This window comes from Bacillus rossius, chromosome 7 (assembly GCF_032445375.1).
Source record: "Bacillus rossius redtenbacheri isolate Brsri chromosome 7, Brsri_v3, whole genome shotgun sequence".
NCBI lineage: Eukaryota > Metazoa > Arthropoda > Insecta > Phasmatodea > Bacillidae > Bacillus > Bacillus rossius.
Window position 1 is genome coordinate 41,651,242 of NC_086335.1, and position 17,769 is coordinate 41,669,010.

The window sequence follows — 17,769 nt, forward strand, 5'->3', positions numbered from 1 at the left end:
TTTCTCAAATATTTTCAATATATATTTACTAAGTGTGATAATTTCTTTAAAAAACTGCACAAGTGATAATTGCAAAAACTTGCACAATTGTTTATACCTATTATAAAACACTTAGTACATAACTGTTGAAAATTGTAACATAACAATTGCAAGATGTATAGTGTTGTATTTACAGGAATAGCCCTTAGCTATTAGTAATAATGATAAAATAAAAAAAATCCCTAAGACCCTATCTTAAGATAATTATCTGAACCCTAAGACATGAAAAACTTTCACAGAAACTTTATTTCTATTAGCCACGAAACATTTTAGTATTATGCCAAATTGTTTACATTGTGGTACCATTTCCATCTTATTTAAGTCTGTTTATGGATGTGAAGTAAGGGTGTAATTCATAATCCGAGACTTATTTGGCAAACAAACACCACTTTGTGAAGTAGTGCTTGATCTACAAGGCTTACTGATATGAGTTAATTTATAATGTGTTACTTGATAAAGTACTGGTTGAAGAATCACTACTATCTTTACATTTCTCATTTCTACATTAAGAAGTAATACTATATGTACCAAATACCATTGTTGATCTTGCTGCAAGCAGAACAGTAATTCCAGAGTGAATGATTATACTATTTTCTGAGCTCAACAATCCTACATAATCCTCTCAGGATTCATCAGTTGCCACCGCATAGGAAATGTTTCCTGAAGCCTCTAGATTCTTGAAGCGAGGCATGCAGCCATGGTGGTGTGCAGTAGCAATAACCACTTTGTAATAAACATGTGTAGTTTTAAACCGTAAACACATTGCTGGTTCTTAAGTATAATATTCAACTAATGGAAAAGCATATTTTCAACTAGTTCTATAGTGTAATCAGTAGCGTGTCCCACTCGCAAATCTTACATGCTTATGTGGTGTGGGTTTTAATCAAAGATACATAATACAATCTTTTTGGAAGTATATCATTATTTAACTATATAATATTAAAATTTCTTTTAAAATACTTGAATTCTGTTGAAAAAATTAATACCTATTCAACTGTTAAAGGAAATGTTATACATTTAAACTCAATTTATTTATACCACTAAACCTTTTTAAAGGCAATTATAGTGAAATCTTTGACAAGTAAATACTAATGATCACTTTATACATTTTACGAATAAAAAAAATTATTGTGAGACAGATTACAGAAAATTTCTTAATTAAGTACCAGATTACAGAATTATGTAAATACTTCACAAGATTAAATTAATAAATGTATATTCCCTGCATTATTGGAAAATCATAGTGAGACAGTTTATTTGAATTGGCATATTTTGTTGACAAAATTGTCTCGTATTTGGCCAATTACTTTTCATCAATCTGTATCTAATGAAACTCAAAAACTAATAAAATACAAAAACTAAACTTTGACATGTTGAATTTAACCATTAAATAACAAGAATGTGTAAATGTTATTGGTTTATTTCTAAAAATAAATCACACTTCACAATTAAAATAAATATCATAAATAACATTTGGCAGAAATACTAAAAAAAATTGTTTAAAATCATTTCCATGAAAACCATAACTGATCTAATTATATATTTTGGGAACATTGCATTTAAAGCATTTGAATAATTTATTTAGTAAAAAAAAACACGAAATTATCAACAAACTCATTAACACTAATTTTTTTTCATATTTTATATGATCCCTTTTTAAAAACAGAAGTTATAAACAAAATTAATAATGAATATAGTCACTTTCAAAACACAAATGTCATCTTCCTACAGATGCACTATATTGTCATGTAATACAGTTTCTGTCCTAATATATATTCATCAAAAAAATTGCTTTACAGGCTTACTCATATATTCATCCTTCACTCCAACTGCAACTTGATGGAGAACAACTAACAAATAAGCAATCTGTTATTGACTGAATCTTTAAAAAATAAGCAATACCTATTTTGTGACTTTTTGAGAAAAAATAATAATTTATTATGATGTTACTATGAATCCATAATAACATGAACACTTAACATTAGTTGATGCAGACATATTTTTTGTTTTTGTGCACAAAATATTAATGGTGTGTCTTTTTGCATGATATTGGTTTGCAAAGTTAGTTACCCCCCTTTAAATATAGTTCAATCATGGTTTCAATATTTAAATATGCAATTACTGAAAAACAGGACTTTTTCCAAATAAATTTGTATTCTTTTTTGGTATCAACAATTTTCTTTATTATTTCTCCACACAGAATTGCAATATTACAAAAAAAAAATTGTATCTGTAAACCTTTATATTTTTATGGTGGTTTGTTTATAATATTATACCATCATCTGCATCATATTGAAGTTCATAAATGACTTAATAATTATAATTTGTGTTGTGAGTGAAGGAAAAAAACTAGTGGTTTAGGGGAGCAACGCATTAAAAATAATGATACTTTATACTAATACACCTACCTATATATATGCCAGTGAGTGTAAAAGTTTGAATGCTTGTTACTTAATCACTGGATACACATGTAGGGGTCATTCCACACCTAATCAACCTATGGTCAAAAATGATGTCTCCAGATCTTTATGATTTTTATATGAGATAAAAAATAAAAAGATTGAATTTTTTTACCACCTTTGGTTTTGGAGTTAAACATTTTGAAAAACTAAACCACTCCAGTTTGTAAGAACATTCTGATGTATTTAAAATCATGTAACTCTTAAACTGTCTGTCCTAGAAAGCTCAAATTTGTACCATTCACTTTAGAATAACAAGGGCTTTAATTTGACATATAACTTGAGTGTATCACATCACTTATAATTTCCTAAAAAAAAAACTTAAAATAAAATTATTAAAAAAAATTTGAATTTCTTATTTTTATGAAAAATATATATTTTGTATCAAAAATCTAGTAAGTTTTGTACACAGTTTTATGATGACATTCCAATGGTATAAAATTAGAATTATTTTTTGTGTAAATTAATGTGTATGGAAATTTTGTTTGTTCTTTACTTGTTAGCCTAAATAAAAATTAATTGTTTAATTAAACAACACACAATTTTATTTAAATTTAATTTTCATTTTAACCATTTTATTCAAACAAAAAATTCAACTTACTTTACACTCAAGGAACAGTTTTTTCTTCTTTTAGCACTTCAAATTAGTAAAGGTGAGTTCTCGTCTTTGACTAAACTTGTGCTGCTTCAGCCATCTCCTCTGCTGGAACTTGCTAGGATACCTGTTGCTGTGGTTGGATGTACATTTGCACAAAATATAGTTTATTGACAGTAAGTACTAAGGTATTTGCTCTCCTAGGATATGTAAATGATGGTGATGGTCGTTTTGGGTGAAGAAAGGAAACACAAACTTCTTTTTCAACATAATCTTGTAAGTCAACATGTACCAACCACCACTCATAGTAAGCACAAGCAACAAAACGCATAATTTCTTCAAATGGAATGTCTTCCGAGAGCTGATCTGTACCCTGTGTGTTTCTGAATCAGAAAATGAGTAAATTTTGGTTTTGACCCTATTTCGATCTAGAGGGATGAAGACATAGAACTTCTGGGTCCTCGGGACTGCCATAGCTTTTCTCAAACTTTGGTTTTAGAATCCTTTCTTCATTTATGTACTCTTCATTGGTTATATAAAAAAAAAGTAATGGATGGAATAGTTTTCACACCCCACTGAAAAAGCTGAAAAGGTGTTAAAATTTGGTTTTATAATGGATTTTGGAGGCTGGTTTTGGCAGCAAGCCTCTTTACCATACCCCCTAATCCATCACTAACTCCCTTCCCATGTGATGTAGCATAAAAGTGCCACTCAGCCTCAAGTCCATCAATATTATCTTTGTGATAGCAAAGGTTCAGAAAATTCTTATGATTTTTGTATATGCAGCTGAACCATCAGAAAAATAGTACATCATTTTCAAATTGTGCATATAATTTCTCAGGAATAAGATTAACTTTATCTGAACAATGACAGTATTTTGTGAAAGGGAGTGTGATATAAATACAACACTCTGGTGAACTAGCTCTTGTTTTCCTGTTTCTTGATTACTTTCCTAGAATTGTTCCAATGAAACTATTCAGCCTCAGCTTGTAGAACAAACAAAAATTTTCGGCAAAATCCAATGTTACTACAGCTTCACTTTCTTCCAACATAGATTTTTTTTGTTGTTTAGCAACAAAGTCGTGTTTTTTAAGGTTACTGAATTGATTTCCAAATTCTTGAACAAACTCATCAAATGGTTTAGTAATTTGAAATTGTATCAGTCAACAGTAATCCATTGTTTGTAAGTGATGTCAATCATTTCCTCCTAGGAAAAACCCGGTTAAAGCTTCTTTAAATTCCTCAATATCAGGACAGTAGACATTCATTTAGGAAGCATGACTGTTATGGTGGATTGCACGTAACTTTAGCCATACGTTCCTTGTAACTCAATAGACGACTTTCAGAGCCAGGAAGCATCAATTTTTCAACCTGCCCCTCCTGAAAACACAAATTTTATATTGTGGTGTGCAGTGAAAAAAAACAAACAGAATGAGTGCCAATGGCACCAGCAGTAATGCAGTTCTTGAGCCTCACCGCAAACTTTGAAAAGCCAGTTTTAAAATAAGGGAATTTTTATTTGAAATTATTGAAAATTTCATGCAAATTTACCAAAATCACTTTTTTCGAACATGGATTGGCTTATTTTCAGTGTCCTTACCCATGGAGACAATATTTTTTTTCAAGAATTTATTTGCCTACTCACTTCGTCATTATAAAATTCAGTTACCAACACACCTGTTTCGCAAAGTAAAGTTTTCCCAGGTTTTGGATCAGGTGTCGATAGCACTACCTTTTCTTTCAGTTTTTTTTTGCTTTCCTGACCATATAGGTAGTTACTAATACCAATTTCATATTCTATTCTTATACAAGACCAACTTGGTGAAATTTTTAAAATCTGAAGTATTTAACTCTTGCTTGCTGTTGCAAATTTTTCTTTTAGCTGATTAAGAATTTATGTCAGAGTTGTCTGGTGGATACTTGTTATCCTCTTTTATGTTGCCAGCTTGAAAAAAAGGTTTCATTAAATATTAATTTAATTTTGTCAAGTTTTTCTTTTGCAGTATTTCTTATTTGATTTACATTTTATTTTAACAGGCAATTCTACTATTGATGTCAATGAGGCATTTAAAAAATATATACCCGATTCTATATCCATTTACTCACGATCATCTATGCTGCAGCCTGGTTTTGTACCTAAATTTTCAGCCAATGGTTCATCATGAATAATTATTATCACTTTCAGAACTTTGGTATGATTGTTGCTTAACTCTTACCAATGCCTATCTTTATTAAAAGGATTGCAATAATATTTAACCCATGGTTTATCCATTTGTATCTTATGAACTTCCACAGAGCACTTGTTCACTGAGACAACTCACAACACAATGATTGAAGACGAGAGCACTAGCAGGAGGAAGCTGACTAAGGGTTGCAAAGTTGAGACAGGAAAGAAACATGTCACTGCTTGAGTAACTCCTGTTAGGTCCACTTGTTATATTTACCAAAGAAAGTATTATCACCCTATTTAGACATAACTTTTCTTACATAAATTTTTAAGGTATAATGGAGAATCAATTATTAATACACGTTTAAATAAAATTTTTATGATGTAACAAGTCATGAATTAGCAGAATTTTCACGTGCATCAATTTTCATAAAAATTCATTTCAATACGATACCATAAGAATACCATCATGAAACTTCATTCAAAACTTACTAAAGAGGTTTTGTATAATATATTATTTTTTCCATCAAAATTAAAAACTCAAATTTTTGTTTTTTTTTATATAAAAAATTGTAGTTCTTTGGAATAAATATAAAGTAATGAGATACACTCAAGGAATATGTCAAATTAAAGCCCTTGTCATTCTAAAGATAAAGAGAATGGTATAAATTTTACCTTTCTAGGGCAAACAGTTTTAAAGTTATGTACATGCTTTAAAATATATCAAAATATTTCTACAAACTCTCATTTTTTTTATTTTTCAAACATATATAAAATGAAAGGTACAAAAATTTAAAACACAAATCACCAAATATGATGCAGTTTTTTGGACATACACCATTGCAGTTTTTCGTATGTCCAAAATACTGCATTAAATAAAAATTCCCCATTGCCTGAATCATTTAAAGAATGTAAGTTAAATATACTTTCAGAATATTTGCCCAAGGCCTTTTTAATGCCCCAAGTATTTCACTCTACTTTATCTGAATTAATTTTTAAAATAATGAATTTAGCTTTCTAATAACATTTTTAAGTTTAATAAATTTGAAACATGTTTATCAGGTTGGTATCATCAATATGTGTACTCTATATTGCATTATTTTATGCATGAGTTTCCTTAAGCAGGGTTTTTTTAATATTGTATTGTTCTAAGTTTTAGGAAATAAGTCCCTGACTTCCATATCACCCCCCCCCCCCCCCCCCCCCCACCCCCACAAACCAAGACACTTCTCTGGATCCGCCCCTGGTTTATTCCAACCTTTGCAGCAACGGTTGATTGCATCAAAAAAAATGATTTAGGCAAACGTTTTGGTAGTATTTTTCATGTTTACAAACAATTTGAATGGATTTAATAGCCTGACTACTGAGGATATAATTTTTTTTTTATATTGAACCCTTGGTTTATTCCCCTTGCTAGAATTGTTGCTTGTATAAAAAATTATTTCAGACAAAAGTTGTAGATAATATTTTAAGGTTTTGCAATAAATAAGAATGGATTTAATAGTGTACGTGGTACAGAATATTAGAATTTTCTTTCAATTCTACCCAAGTTAATTGTATCCCTTTTGTGCAATGGTTCATTTAATCTAAAATTCTTTTAGACAAAAGTTTTAGATAAAAATAATACTATATTTACAAACAGTTTGAATGGATTCACTAGTGTGCTTCTTAAGGACAGTATGAATTTTTTTGTCCTCCAAACCTTTTTTTCCACACCTTACAGTTATAATTGATTGTATCAAAAATGTATTTAGACAAAAGTTTTGGTGTTACTCCTCTGAGTATAATACATTCAAACAGATGCAATATTTATTATGTTATGGCGAGTTAAAACAATTTTTCTGATTTTTTTTTTTAAACCTATCCCTTTGGTGGAATTTTGTTCATTAACAAACTCAACCATGATTTTCCATTACTGTATGTTATATATCAGTTAAGAAAAGATTTGTGCAAAATTAAAGCAGTTATTAATGTCTATAAATATGCAATTATCTATATTTAAATTTTCCAGAAGTAGCACCATGGTAACGGCTACAATAGGTAGTCTTTCTTAGAAATCTACCTAAAAACAGTGGGTGTTTTGTCATCTACGTTCGCCAAACAAAATACATTAAGCCTTCAAGGTTGAGCCAAAGAAAAGCCATTTTGTTGTAGTACTAAACATTGGGATTGATAAATGATTAAAAGCAAAAAAGTAATGTGATGTTTTGTGGTACAACAATAATATTACATATTTCACTAATTTCAGTGATTTCCAGAACTAAAACAGATGAACCAAAGCAGCATGCATGTTGCGATGTACCTGAAATAGTTAATATAATACTGCACGGATAATGTCTCTACTAAAAAGCTGTAGTTGACTCAGGTTTTCCTACCTCAAATAAAAATTATAAATGTGAAAATGTTAATGAATGATCTAAATCAAGTCTTCAAAATACTGAACCAATTTTTATCAAATATGTAACAGAAGCAGTTCCTATACTGGAATATCCATATTCTAACTAGCTGTATGGAATTCCACTCCTTTGTTAGTGAAAGGGGTATGTTTAGTTTCACAAAAAAGAAAAATATATTTATTGGAGCAATCTGAGCAAAACACATAGGGTCACCTACCTGAAGGTTTAACTCTCTTTACTACTGAAAAATTTTGATAACATTTGGAATAGAAGTAGTAGACAGAACATTTACTGGATTGACAAAATTATGCTAGGTATATCATTACATACCAAATGCCAACCCTATGGGAGTGAAAATATGTTACTTAGTTTTCATAACATTATTGGATATGGGTTATAAACATACAAACACGTAATGCCATGTTCCATGTCTGCCAAGCAAAATATGTGAAGCCTTGGTGTTATGCTACAGCTCCGAAAGAAAGTAATGTCATTATAAACTCAAAACATTAGGATTGATATGGTTACATGCTTAAATAGTGTGACTAGGATTGCTGATACAGTACACTCCCGATTATCCGCGAAATTAAGTGGCAGGGCCACCGCGGATAGTGAAAATCGCGGATAATCCGCAAAAGAGCCGAAAATGGGAAACAAAAATGGAAACAACAATTTCAACTTCAAAATCTACAAATTTATGTACAGTAAAAGTTACAATTAACAGTAAAAATTATTAAATGATGCTAAAATTTTAGTATTTTACTGAATAATTAACATACAATACATTTCAGCGATGTAAACATAAAAGTGCTCGGTACTTACTTCGTAAGGAGGATACAGTATGAACTGTACGTACTCAGAGACTCCATTAGACACTAAAAAAGCACTCTTTAAATTTACAACTTTTTGAAAAAATCAGTCACTTGCTTTTGTTTTTTGCTTTGGAAACATATTTTCTAAATTCTTGATTGAATTTCCGCAACATAAGTTTTTCAGCTAACTGCCAATCGTCGTCTTGTTCCTCTAAATAGTGAAGCAGTCCGACGATGTGTTGCAAAGCCACTTAGTGAGTTATCTGCGCCTTCGCACTGAGCTCGCCTGTGGCGTTTTACTGTATACTGCACACAATACACTTGCCAGTGTAGTTCAAATTTGCTCACTTGTAATAAAATACAGATTTACATATGTGCTTTATTTTTTCGTAGCATGTGCGGATAATCTGCAACGCGGATAATAGGGAGTGTACTGTATTCTGCAAAATCATTATAGTTTGAAAAAATTTAAACTTAGTATAATCACACTTGTTCTACTTCCTCATATTCTAAGCTTCATACTAGTTACAGCCTACAAAATTTGTTAAATTTCAATGTTACTAAATCACATCTTAAATATCATACCAATTTTAAATAGATTTGGAATAAAGACAGATGATGTATTGGCTAAAAACATAAGGTTCATTTTATCCCAAAAACACAGTTGTTTAGTGAATATACACATATTAAAAATAAGGCAATAAATAAATAAAATCCTTTTACAAAAATAATTAACTGCAATACAGACAGCAATAGGAATTTACCTAATGTTTATTTAAAATTTATAATGAAAAAAGATAAACCTAAAGTTTTTATACCAAATTCAATATTTGTTTTTATTTTTATTTTTTTTTAATTGTCCACAATTTCCTTAAACTGGAATGTCAATTTTTTAAATAAATCTGTTTGGTTTGTTTCTAGTTAAGAAATAGAGCTAAGTGATTTAAATATATGTTCAAATTAAACAAGAAAAACACTTAATTTTCATTTATATAATACAAAATATGTAAAAAAAAAAAAAGTCATAGCCGCTATAAATTTAAATACTTTCCTAGTATTAGACATTTTGTTGTGCAATCTATCATACTTTGTGCTATAGTTGTTTGAATTAAAAAATTATTTAACACACAAATTATTGAAAGTTATTTAATAATTTGCAAGTTATGAGGTGTTGCAGGTTTATGGAATTCCATTATTATAATACGCTAAGCTGTGGAGGAAAAAAAACTGTATACTATTATTTACTGGTATCAACTAATAGGTCTACACTAGTGCAATAATTATCACTGTGCGCAGTTTTATTGAATGAACTCAGGACATACAGAAATGAATAAAATACATAATTCATTGTTTGGGTACTGCATTGATGGTTCGTTGCCGGCCCACTAATGCAGTACAAAAGCCTAGCAAAATTGAAATATTTACGAAACACAAATGGAATACAACAACCCACCTCAGGATATTTCTACTAAATGAAATTATATTTACAGATAGTTATCGAAATGTTAAACACTAAATATCAGTTTTTTACGCATCAAATTAGTAAGAACTTTAAATTCGCGATGACGTAATCCCTGTGTTTACTAATAAGCACTACACTAGCCATGCACTATTACCAGATTCAAATTGTTACCGTAGTGGTCATTAAGGGCCTAGACTATCACAAGTTACTTCTAGTAACCTAATTTAACTCGACATGCTTATACAACGAAAGAGCTTTTAAAAACTTACCTTCCAAACAGAAAACCTGGCAGCCATCTTGTGCCAGTCGCTTGGCTAGAACATGAAGCGTATCGCTGGAAGTGAAGCCCGCCGCTTGACTTCTCTGTTGTTGCTGATCTGTGACAACAAAATCTCCGTACACGACAAATATATTCTCCTTGTATGCATTCATTATTTTTGTTTTCAACTCGCGACATTTAATGGTGGACATCAAGTCTATTTTCCCTGCGGCAAGTCGTCTCAGCATGATGCTTGGTATGCTAAAATTTACAGCGTGACGAATATGGGATTCACCGTATTCGTTCGAGCTTCTACAGTCCAATATTATAAGTCTGGAAGGATTAGAACGGAGTTCTTGCATCAACCATTCTCTACTAACACACAATTCCATCATCGTCGTCCGGTCTGAATCGTCTTCGGATGGCATCGTTGGTTACACGACGTTGATTAGCACACAAGCCCTGTCGGCGCCAAGCTGTCTAGATGTCCATTCAACACGGGTAAAATAGCTCAACGTAACACAGTCCGGCAACACTTCCAGCAACTAGCCCCGCCTTCATCCTTCTGAGCTGCACATCGCTGTCACCCAGTTCCGCTTCTATACAACAACCTCGACCCTCGTCACCTACGCGTTTTGGATGCTTCCAATCCCGCCCGTATACATTCATTTGTTCCCTCCCCTCATCATTTCCCCTACACGCCCATACTTGGTGGGTCACGTGGTGTAGCCAGCCGACCAATAGCCGCGCTCTACGTCATTCCATTGACAAAAGCTCATCTGGCAATGCCGATTGTACGCTACAAGGCAAATGTTTCTTTTGTAAGAGGGGAAGGGAAAGGCTATGTAATGCAATGCGTGGGAGAATATTCCATGACTGGCATTGGTTTTTCTTTCGTATCGACATTCGGAATAAAATATTTGACGACAGTTCATTATCAAACTAAATAAAACTTTATACAGGAAACTCTTCTAAACGCAGAGTGTTTTTAATTGTTATACGTATCTAAAACACAGAGACATGATCGGTAATGTTTACGTTTATTGATTTTTAGGTACCTAGCATATATATAAAGTACGCGTTCCAGTTTAAATGCCTATCATTCATAGGAGTTGTAATCAGTGTATCGTGATTAAAAACGAGGAAAATCCAGTTTATTTCACATTCTCAGTCATTCCGTTTAGTTTAGTGAGTATAGTTTATAAATTACTCAACCAATGCAAAAAAAATTACATAATCTAGACTTACCGTTTATAAACTTTATGTATCAAGAATTAATTACAAGAAAAAGGTCAAATTTCAAATTTCTTGGGTTTTGGTATTTGTTTGTAGAGAATGCTAAGATTTTTTGTTTTCTTATTTTCATCACGATGTTACTCAAGTTTACGATGTGAACTGTTGATAAAACGAGCGATAGGGGAAAAAAAATTGAAGGCAATTCTACGATATTTCAAGTTGTTGGGTTTGGGGATGTCATGTGGTATTTTGTGAATGATCATTGTTTTCGAAATGTTAAATTTCATCTTCAGCGTGTATCACATTGGATTATTAGCGTAGGTAAAAGTTTTCATTTATATCTCGTGAAATTGAGTGGTTGGAAAGTTCTTCTTTGAAAAAAAATATCAATATCTCAAAAACTGTGGGTCGAAATCGTTTTCTTTAGAATTTGGTTCTTCGGGGTGCTTCTTTAGGTTTTTCAACCTAAAAATATATAACACTGTTAAAAAAAAGATAATTTCTTTCTTGCAAAACATATAAAGCAAATTGCTTTAAACTCGACCCTCGTAGAGTTCTGAGTTAGAAAAACGACCGTTCTACACTTGGCACCATGAGTATTTTCTTTCTCTTTCTAGCTATCTCTCATCTCTCTTGTTCTTTGTTTATCTCTTTCTGTCCCCCATTCTCTCTCATTTATGCTTACGAGAATATTTTGGTACCTCATATTGACAACTGACGTGGGTGTCTGAGTACCCAGGAGACGGCGTGCTGTGATATAGTTGAAGTCACTTTTTAAACTCAACATCGCCATACAGGGGCGTAGCCAGGGGGGGGTTTTAGGGGTTCAAACCCCCCCCTTAGCACCAAATCTTTAATTAATTTCTTATTCATCACTCAAACAAATTTCATATTAAATTAATAAAAAAAAATTACCATTACAATATTTAAATTTAAGTACCGAAAACTGCTAAAATAGCACTATTTTACACCTTAAAATCCAAATTTTCCCGGTGGAGGACCCCCGGACCCCCCGCTTTGATACGGGGGGGGGGGGGGGTGAGGCCATGCTTCTTAACACCCCCCATACACAAATCCTGGCTACGCCACTGTCGCCATAACGTTCCGCCCAAAACATTGCGGAAATGGTGTTTGACCACGTTTGATGGTGGTAAATAAGTATGTATTAGAATCTCTGTCGTTAAAAACACTTTCATTTAATTTCTACACTGCAAACAATACATTTTATACAATTTTTTGAGTGTCTAACCAATATGGCGCAACAATTAACTGAAGGGGGGGGGAAAAAACAGCTTCACATAGTTAACATGTTATCATGCGGACGTAGTCACACCTTGGATCTGATGTTTAGATACCTGCAAAATTCGCGTTATTTTCTGATGGCAGGTTAGAATACATAAACGTGAGCGTAATCAAGTCATTTTCTATGTTCATTCATTTCACCTTTTCTCAAGAGCATACCTATGCAGAATATCATTTCGGGGAGGGGGGATTATCACCCCCCACCCCCCAAATTCCACAAATAGGCCTCCTGCGTACGCTTCTCTCCGTGTCAGACGGGATCTAGTCAGATGATTGTTAGGAATTGATCACTGGTTTCTATAGCATGCCTAAAACTTATTTTGAAGTGTTCTCTTTAATGTACTTTTACTCTCTCTTTTAATCTTTCTGCCAATAGCTATGTTCTGGTTTCGGAGATGTAATTGAAAGACACCATGGTTTCAAACGTTTTTTGTCCACAAATGTTTTATATAATTTAATAATAAAAAAATTTGGTTATGTTTGAGCATAGCACATAATTTAATGGAATGCCTTCTCATTAACACAGGCCTTGCTTTCTGATGATATACGCTTATAAGAAGGCTTATAAACTAAAGTTCTGTTGCAAGGGGGGAAAACATGTCCGGAAAGGATACCCCAATTAATAAATTTCAGTTTTATTTATCTAACAATAACACTATTTCATAAATCACAGCAATCTAAATGTCCGTCTACCAATTAATCACACCTATTGTTGGTGCACTTTTTACTCTTCCCGCTATCTCCTACCACGCACCTCTGTCCCAGCACACTGCTTCACACTACTCACTCGTCCGCCGCACACACAATACCGTCCCGGGTGCTTCGGTCTCTGATGATTCGATCTTCGCACACGAAGCCCGTCGCTCGTCGTCCACTTTCACTCACCAAAGGGTCACTCGTCCTCTTCACTTCACTCCTCTCACAGGTCACTCCGAGGATCCGCCGGTATCGCCACCAGCCTCTCTCGCTCCCAGGCCGAACTCCGTCTTATATACCTGCCAAGTTCCGACCTGGAAAGGTATCGTAGCCCTTCGAAGTGTCACGTCATCAGACGCTGCTAGAACAATGGCATCATAGTTACGCCACTTCACGTGGACGGGGCTCTGGGGACGTGTTAAACACTCCAGAGGGACAGACAGGCGCCGCTTTTATTGGATTACCGTGTAGTGGAGTGACGGGCGCTACCTGTGTACGGGAGCTTAGGCCCCCGCTGACCGGCGCGCCGGGCTGACTGTCCTGCCTCGTTGCCTTGTCTCTAGCATCATCGTAACAGTACTTCTTATGCCAAAACTTACAACTAATGCGTTACATATGTTCATGCCTCGCTTGAAATGTGAATCTATACCTATCAGCGCTGTTGGCTGATACTGTACTGTACATAAACAATTATCAAAAGGATTTAATGATTCAAAATAAAAATAAATAAAAATTTTTAGTTGTTGAATAATAATCAGTTGTAACGCTTTCAATTTACATTTGAATAGATGAACCAGTGAGAAATAAACCAGAAACACGTTCATTATTTATTGCACTATCGACATCTCAGTTATTATTATTATTTTTTTTAACTGCTCTAAGTCACAATAGCCGTACTTCAATTATACATACAACCCAACAAAAACCTTTTTGTTTTTACATTTTAAAGCCATTTTGAAAAAACTTAAAAGTTTATATTAATGTAATACGATATGCTACAGTGGGTAAAAGACAGCGTCGGTTTTATGACCTTCGGTTGAACATAGGGCTAAAATGTAGCTGATAGCTCTTTTTTTTTGTCTTACGACCCTCAGTTAACGCCTGATTCTGATATAATCTTACGGTTTACCGGGGATAAACTGGTGGTTAGCTGGTTAACCTGGAGCTAACAATCATTAGAAAAGTAAAAAGCGAGATATCAGACGAGGTTAGTTAGTGATAGTGATAATGACTATTTTGGGAAATTCCAGTGGATTTTAATGCAGGATTTGATTAACTAATTCAATATTACACACAAAGTGCTTCTTCGTCCCATTTATCGAAGTTTGGTAACAAATTATGTGACGTGATAATGTAAATAGGTAGGCATATCGCTTAATCGTATATTATATTTGTCTTTAATTAAGCGCAAAGGAAATAACGTCATATATATATATACATACACACTTACATGTCATGGCTTAAGAAAATGTGTAATTTACTGCATTAAAAATTTGCAAAACGAGGGTTATTCTAAACTATAAAATTCGTCTCTTCGTAAGAAATAGTTTGTACTAAAATAACTTGTGGTAGGTATACATAGTATAAATATGGACATTTATTCGTAATAAAGTAGTTATATGCCGTGATTGAAATGCACTTCAAACGACTCCAGACAGGGGTCAATTACGCCCGATTACAATTAAATGTGAAAATAAATGTTATATTTTTTTCTCTTCTCTATCTATAAACCTATACCTACTATATTAATGTTATGCAAGTATCAGGCGTGAATAATATTATTGAAATAAAAACAACAACAAAGAAACCACACCATAGTGAAATGAAAATTGACATGTAGTTTCCCGAGGCAGGGTCTACATGAATGGATTTTTAAACAATATGACAGAAAACAATAGTTGTTCTGTAGCAGAAACCTCTTTTTTCTATCTCTATAATTTTTTTGGTGTAGATAACTGCTTCCGTTTGTTTTGTATTAAATTAACCTTACAGAGATCGTGCTTTAAAATACAAGAGTATCGTTGAAAACAAGAAAACCGACACGGTTATCCATCTTAAGTTCTAATTTTATTGATTAATGCAAAGAAAGATATAGATGTCAAGTTAAGTAATTCTGTTGCCAGATAAAGTTTATGGATTACCTATATATTTTTTTTTGTTTCAGACGTCATAATTACGTTTCAAAATTCAAATCAATAGCTGACTATCAGACTACCAGAGAGAGATGTCTTGCAACACTTAAAAAACAAAGGTAACCAAATTCTAGTTTATTGTATTACCAACAGCACATCCAATATTACACCACACGCTTCGTCAGGTTTCGGCTAAATATGACTCTTAATACACCACTCGTTCTATAACTGTAAGTTGGCTTAACTGAAGGTTGGCTAGCCTTCAGATTTAACGGGAAGTAGTAAAATCGGCCCTAATTGTATCCACAAATATCACGCCAATTTTTTTTTTTGCCGTCACGAAATATTACGAACGTAGACAGGACCACAACGCGCGCCAGGTTTGGAGCTGGCTGGCGACCCCACACTGCTACTGACGTCACGTGCCGTCCATTGACGTAAGGTATGCCACGCGTGCCTGGTCGGATTACAAGGGTCCTCGCTACCCACTCCCCTCCGCTTCCCAAGCACCTTTAGCGACCTGGGAATTACGGGCTTACAGAGGTGGCCGCGAGGAGTGACGTGAATAAGCGTCGCTGTTCTGGGTGTTTCGGGCGTCGGGTCGGCCCGAGATGACGCAACACGTCACAGCCGCTCTCGTCCCTTCGAGAAAGACTCCACGGGTATATAAGCGACGACGCCAGCTTCCGCGGGAATTCCGAGGGTTCCGCGAATGACATCGGTGAAGAGAGTGAGAGACCCCCTCGTGAGCGGCGCGACAATAGTGACGTCACCGTGAGAGTGCGACTGAGTGGCGCGAGACTGTGTGTGTGGACGGGCGCGAAGTAAGGGGCGAATCACTGTTGAGTCCAGCTCCAGTGAGGAGTGCGAACTGTAGAACTTGACAGACATTGAGTGACACTTGCGAATAAACCTTTTTAAGTGCAAGTGATCGGTGATAGGTGATTTTTAGTACAAATATTTATTAGTAATGTAAATATTAGTAGTTAAAAAACAATTGAACAATCTCTTACGAAACCAGTTCCCCCACATTATACTCGTAACAATATAGACAAAAAGATATTTTATTGTAACATAAAATCGGTTTGTTTGTGACAAAAAAATTTCAATAATGTCACTTCGTGGAAACTATAAATTTACTTGTTTGCCAGCAGAATATATTTAGTGAAGTTGGGTCGTTCTACCAATTACTGGGTGTCGTGAGCACAGGCAACACCCTAGTGATGACAGCCGTGATGTTCCTATGCTTGCCGAGGCAGGGTGATATTATGGTTTACCATTGCCTTCCGCGGGATGAAGGTGAAAGGTACATCACCAAAGTAATAAGTATATGTGAAGCGGAATGCTCACTCACGATCGCAAGAGGAGGGCTTCACTAGACCCCAATAATTTTACATGATAGTGTTTCTCAGCTGTCTCAAGTCATAGTAATCGACCGAGTAATGATTTTTTTGTTTGAATTCTACCTGATTAAAGTATTATTAGTTCTTATTTGCTAACAGGAATTCACTGTTAAAAGGAAACTCTTAATACAATTGCATATCTCGTATTAAAAAAATGCATGTAGCGAATGTTTTCTCAAGAATAACCAGGAGCACACAGGAAACGCAAAAAAAAAAATTGCCTTGGAATAACCAGGAACACACGGAGAAAACCAACAAAATATTGACAGGAATTATTACAAGCATACGTATTTATGTATTCACTGAGCTGGATTTTGCGAGACAACATGGATTGATCAATATTTATCTTTAATTTCTAATTTGAATTATTTATACACAATATTGGTACGACCAAACATTAATAAAATATTGCTATTGTTATTTGCGTTATCATCTGGTATGTATTAACAGGCTCCGGCATGTAATTGTTGGAGGAAATTAATGAGTATTTCACGCGGGCGAATGCACATGTAGCTAATAGTTACATTACAGACGGTGAATGTTGCCTTCAAGAAGTATCCAAAGATATGTACTGTGGCTTATGAAAACAATAAAAAAAAAGAAATAATAAATCTTACTGCAAGCTGTGGTTAGTACTTTAATTATAAGACTAAAATATGGCATCACATTAGATGGATTTTAGCACATTCAGATTGAACTGTTACGTATGTATAGATTACATAATTTCAGTTAGGGATATCTAAATACAACCATTAGCTGTGATTTTGGTTTGTGTATGTGTGTATATACATATTTTTTTAACTGTAAAGGA

The 17,769-nt window shown here is 33.8% G+C and overlaps 1 protein-coding gene across 1 annotated transcript in view; it reads right to left on the reverse strand.

Moving 5' to 3' along the window:
• The window catches only part of LOC134533898 (dual specificity protein phosphatase Mpk3), an 82,825-nt gene extending 71,974 nt beyond the window's left edge, over positions 1-10,851 (reverse strand). The window contains exon 1 of the mRNA XM_063371681.1: positions 10,200-10,851. Coding sequence (XP_063227751.1) covers positions 10,200-10,617 — 418 coding nt within the window. The 5' untranslated portion in view covers positions 10,618-10,851. The remainder of the gene's footprint in view (positions 1-10,199) is intronic.
• Between the last annotated feature and the right edge of the window lie 6,918 nt (positions 10,852-17,769).